Source organism: Buceros rhinoceros, unplaced genomic scaffold, assembly GCF_000710305.1.
Source record: "Buceros rhinoceros silvestris isolate BGI_N320 unplaced genomic scaffold, ASM71030v1 scaffold8490, whole genome shotgun sequence".
Lineage (NCBI taxonomy): Eukaryota > Metazoa > Chordata > Aves > Bucerotiformes > Bucerotidae > Buceros > Buceros rhinoceros.
The window spans coordinates 23,243-28,748 of NW_010390150.1; the positions used below are offsets into that span (position 1 = coordinate 23,243).

A 5,506-nucleotide genomic window follows, 5' to 3' on the forward strand; every position below is an offset into this window, starting at 1 on the left:
CTTCTGCTGGGTCTGTAAGTAACTGTTTGGTTTTTGGACCATTTTAAATCACCTCCAGCACAGCCAGCTCCCACAGGTACTGGATACCTCTCTCCATGGTGGTCCACTTCCCTGGGTGACATACAACATCTTCCTTGAAGGGGTACCTTTCTTTCACATCTGTCAGAAGTCACCTCCAGAGGCTGAGGGCTTGTGTCTGTTTTCCAATCACCTTGTCAACGCTCCCTTCCCGAGATAGGGATCCCAGCTGCTTGGCTTCTCTACCTTCTATTGCAAACTACTGTTCCCATTATCCCAGCATCGGAGCAGCCAGGTGACAATGTGCTCGCCTGGATGACAGCTGAAATCCTTCTGTGTATCTCCCAGCATCACCTTGTCAACGCTCCCTTCCCGAGATAGGGATCCCAGCTGCTTGGCTTCTCTACCTTCTATTGCAAACTACTGTTCCCATTATCCCAGCATCGGAGCAGCCAGGTGACAATGTGCTCGCCTGGATGACAGCTGAAATCCTTCTGTGTATCTCACAGCTCACTCAGCGAGAGGGATGGGGTGATCACCTCTGGCTCCGCCTCTTCATCCTGGTTCATCATCGTCCCTCACTAAGCAGACTGATTTTTTTGTCTATTTCTTCTTCTGTATAGGGAAGACAAGCACACCTTGGTTTTCTGGTTCAGCTGCAGTGCTGAAGGCACAGAGACTTTCTCTTCCCCTTGAGGGCATTGAATAGTGTTGAATAGGGCTCTGTAGGCACGAGCCAGACCCCAGCACATTGTGGTGATTTGTGTCTCTCTGGAGCTGCCACGTCGACAACTTACTTTTTCCGAATGTTTTACTAGTTTTTCAGGATCTTGCACTTGTTCAAGGTAAAATTCCAAAGCATTGGAGGGGACCAGTGTCCTAGGCACTTGCCCAGGCTCTCCCTCACACCCTGCCACTCATAACTTTCCAGCCTCAGAGCAGATCTCTGGTTGGATTCTTGAAAAAACATGTGTAACCCTTAACAAGACCTGGGACACGTTCAGGAGACATGACAATAAGAGCAAACTGGCATAGAAAGCCCAAGGATTTAAAAAATTCTCAAAAGCTGGGAAGGTCTCCTCCCCTGTCTCGCCCATAGATTGGGTGAGGTTACTAATAAACAACAGTGCTGCATACAAATACCAAACCGACCTTGTAACCAGTGGTATAATCGTATCATAGGTCGACAATATCCAATACAGCAACATGATAGTCATAATCGTATCATAGGTCGACAATATCCAATACAGCAACATGATAGTCCTGGTCTGCCTCCCAGAGGTGACAAACATCACCGCAGGGAACACAGAATGCACATAAGGATTTACGTAACACCACCATGTAAAGAAATGGACCAACACTGTGATCATGGACATAACTAAAAAGTGCATATAACGACATTGCTTTAACAGCAGACCGTCAGATCTGTCATTATCTCAGCCCTCTGTATGGCCCCACACTGGGCACCGAAAAGGACTGTTGTAATTTAGGCCCAGCTGGCAACTGACTCGGCTCACTCCCAGCCCCTCCTCCCCATGGGAGCAAAACATAAAACCCTGTGGGCTGAGATAAGGACAGTTTACTTGAACAACACAAACAGAGAAGAAACAACAGTAATAAAAATAATACCGAGGAAAGAATATATAAAGCAAGTGATATACAGCCAACCAGTCCTGGCCATGTTCCCCTCCCAGCCCCTGTGAAAGTTAACTCTATCCTAGCTGAAACAAGGACAACAAAATATTTTAATGCACAAGAACATTTTCATCTACAAATAGAAACAAGCAGCTTTTTTCTTTCCTGATGGATTTTCTTCATGATGAATTACGTTTATGGCACACTAGTAATATACACCCCTCTGACCTGTTTACTAACAGAACAGGATACTTAACAGTCAGCATGCCACTGGCTGCAGCTTAAAATTCCACTATTGGAAATCAGTGGAACATTACAACATAAAAATTATAGTTAAAATCGCTTATAAAATGTACTATTTATAAAAAATTTAAATATAATTTTTCTAACTCTTTTCCTACGGACAGTTTCAACAACCGTTTTCTAAACCACACTGACAGTTTTGCCAGCAATGTTCATTCAATATTTGTTCACAGATGGAGGTCAACAAATGATGCTTACCTTTGCCCAGTACCTGAAGGCAATCACTAAAGGTACTACAGCGGGTTCCAGTTTTCCAAGTGTTGCCAAATGGTTTGTTGTCAAACAAGCACTCTCGTTGCCTGCACTCACTTTACAAATAAGGCCGCTATAATCAAGAAGAAACAGAGCAAAGGATCTTGGAGGTTTTGTAAGAACAGCCACAGGTCAGATAACATCTCACACAACAACGTAGCAGAAGGCTGTAAGGAAAGACCTTACAGCCTCTCAAAGACACTGTATCTACATTAAAAGAAGCATGGAAAGCCATTTTGATTTATGGTTAGGCTGAGAATATATGCATTATAATTTTCTGTAAAAGCGTCTTCAAGTACAATTCAAAGTTAAGTGTTTGTTTCCATTGACATTAGTTCACTGAACTAAAGTTACAGTACTAATTTCTTTCATGAATCAAAAACATCTTCCCACACCACAGCCATCAGAAAACAGTTTCTATGCTGTTTCCACAGAACAGTATTTTCAAACAGTGAAAGATTAAGGCAGCAGCAAATAACTGGTAATATGTCTGTATCAGTAGCTGTTTAATAGAATGTTTCATGAATCTTAAGTGATATCCATTAAATGGGCAAAATAAAATGTCTTTCACTTGCTCTCAAAATACTAATGAAGCTAAGCAAGCTGATCTTGCCCTTACAGAAATCCATAATTTAATATGGTATCTACATTACCTATAAGGAAATCAAGTTTCTGCTTAAGCAGTTATCCCAAATGGAAGGGTAAGGGTACATGCTGGAAGCCATAATGGTTGAAGGGATTGGGAAATACACAGCTGAGGACAGAACAACCCTTACCCTCTTATTCTAGGCTAGGAATGACTTGCCCATGAGTGTTAGTTTGTGTTTCAAGATCCATGGAACTGTAATAATTTAGTACAGAAACGTCATTTTTCAGATGTTGGTACATATAATTTACATTGCTATATACTATTAGAACACACAAAGTGACAACCGAGACCTTTGCTTTTCTCTGCACACCACCACTGGTATTCTAGCATGGAAATCTGCATCAACTTCCGTAAAAGATTCTAGGTGGGAGAAAAAAAAAAAAAACAAAGACGACGACGTGTTAAGCATGGTGTTGACAAAAAATATCTCGAACTGGATGCAACTGGAGGAGTACAGCTAGAACCTCAATTTCTTAATAAAATTACTACTTCTGAGACAAATAACTCAGTACATCTGAGAGACTAAATCCTGCCATTCTTTTAAAGCAAGTTTGTCACATGTGATGGGAAGAGTATGGTCTACACTCTATGACAAGCACTGTAAGAAAATACTCAAGAAAAAGAGGAACTTTTCAAAATTCATATACACAGCAGGCATAATCAGGTAGCTATATTTTGACTAAGGGCCAGCTTCAGTAATTCAGGCATACAGACAGACCAATGACTTATGTAAAACAATTTAGTGTGAAAGATGAAAAAAACCCAGAGCGTTATGTCAGTACTAGACAGAAAGAAGGTAATCTAGAACAGGTTTACTAAAATGATGCTATGCCTTCTTGCTAGGCTTATTTTTTTTCCCCCTCTTATTCTTTATACAGGTTTCCAAATAGAATTCTGCTAAATTTTTACCATAACACTAAAAAAGTACAGATGCCACTGCAGTCCTTACTCCAAGGCGTTTATTGATCCAAACTGGCCTTATTTTTTGATGTCTCACTGTTTCAGTGGGCCAGGTAGGGAAGAAACTATGAAACAACTTCAGGTACGCATCTCAAAAATTTTGAAATGACAAGGTTTTCTTGATGTTACCTAACCATTTGGACACTTGACTTCTTTGAAAAACATCTTGCTTTTGCCACTGTGGTACCTCAAATGCCTAATGCTCTGTCCCTGTATCTTCCAAGTCTCAGAAAAAGGCTTTGCACAAGATGTTAATGCAAATACTACTTTCAAAGGCATTAGAGCTCCTAACTTCTTAGGAAACCTTGGTCTTCAATCCTCTGGTCTGGCTGAATAACAACCCCATTCTCAAAGACTATAATAGTAATTTTACCAAACAAGAAGATGCACATACAATGGAGGTGGGGGTGGTAATGACAAAATCTAGGTCAGTAAATGCATGCATGTTTAATATACATGTTTGGAACCATACAGTCCAATTGTCCATCTGTGGGTATAAAACTACGAAAGAAAGTAGAAAAGCTACTTTTTGCAATCTGCATTTAAAGACAGGTCTCATCTTTTAATATTTTGCTTGCATTGATTTGAGTAAAGGCATTTTTCTTTAAGATCTTAAACCTGCCTGTATTAGTGCATGACATTGCATTAATTATCTAAAAAAAAAAGTGTGTGTATATGCAGTCATTTGTACCCGGCCTCTCTGCATCAACAGGCAAGCACACATAATTATAGGAAGGGAGGCCACAGTCTTGGAATACATTACCAAGTTTTGGATCATGTGTTAGAAGAACTTAGGCTACTTTTCTGTACTATACATGGCTAATAGAGCAGTCTGGGGCAAGAACAGCAGCAGTCTACCTTAAGTTAACTCTCATCTTCACTTACAAGGTAGAAGAAAACCTCCCTCTAGGAATTTCTCATATCAACACAAAGAATAGGACTTCAATAGTCATAAAATGGAACACCAAACCAAAGTTAGTTCCGCCAACTTATTATTTCCTGCAGTATTTTTCAGTCTTGCATCTTTCTAAACAAAGAATAGCATATGGTTTACCTTTTCAAGAGAGTGGAATTCAACAATACTAAGCAGTTATAGTGTAATGGAATTGTGAAGTTGGCAATTTTTTCTTACCACTGTTCTGGAGACTTTCTTGCACAAGTAATAGAACATCTGGTTGAGTCATCTGTCAATAGAAGTAATAAAGCTGTTTTCATAGCTGTCAAAAAGGTGATTTCCCATAACTCAAAAAAAATTACAAAACCTGGCCTCTAGGCCACCGTGTTTTCCTTCCAGAGAAGCCAGCAACATGGAAACAACATAACAGCAACTGAGAAAACACTTCTTAGTCCTTAGCCTTCACTAAATTGTATCAAAAGGAACACAATATCTGCTTATTTTGAAGAAAAAAAAAACCCACTGGAGTAATTTTAAGTAAAGCTGTTTTTAACTCTATCAAAGACTTGGTTGTGATAAAAAACACCACAGAAATAAGATTTCAGTGTGCTTATGTATGACTGCCTTCTGACAAGTGGATCTACCTCACTTCAAAGACTGGAATCATAGCTTTTCAAAACATTACATGCACATTACGGACTTGGATCACTCTTTTCCCCTATAACATTTCCATCTTTGTTTCCTAGAGGAAATGCTAAATTTTAGCTATGATCAACTACATCGTGAATCAACTA

At 39.8% G+C, this 5,506-nt stretch overlaps 1 protein-coding gene across 1 annotated transcript in view; it reads right to left on the reverse strand.

Moving 5' to 3' along the window:
- Positions 1-5,506, reverse strand: part of ZCCHC6 (zinc finger, CCHC domain containing 6) — a 33,534-nt gene that overhangs the window by 20,022 nt on the left and 8,006 nt on the right. The window contains exons 6-8 of the mRNA XM_010136685.1: positions 4,950-5,001; positions 3,148-3,217; positions 2,155-2,281 (exon numbers count right to left, since the gene is read on the reverse strand). Of these exons, the coding sequence (XP_010134987.1) occupies positions 2,155-2,281; positions 3,148-3,217; positions 4,950-5,001 (249 nt within the window). The remainder of the gene's footprint in view (positions 1-2,154; positions 2,282-3,147; positions 3,218-4,949; positions 5,002-5,506) is intronic.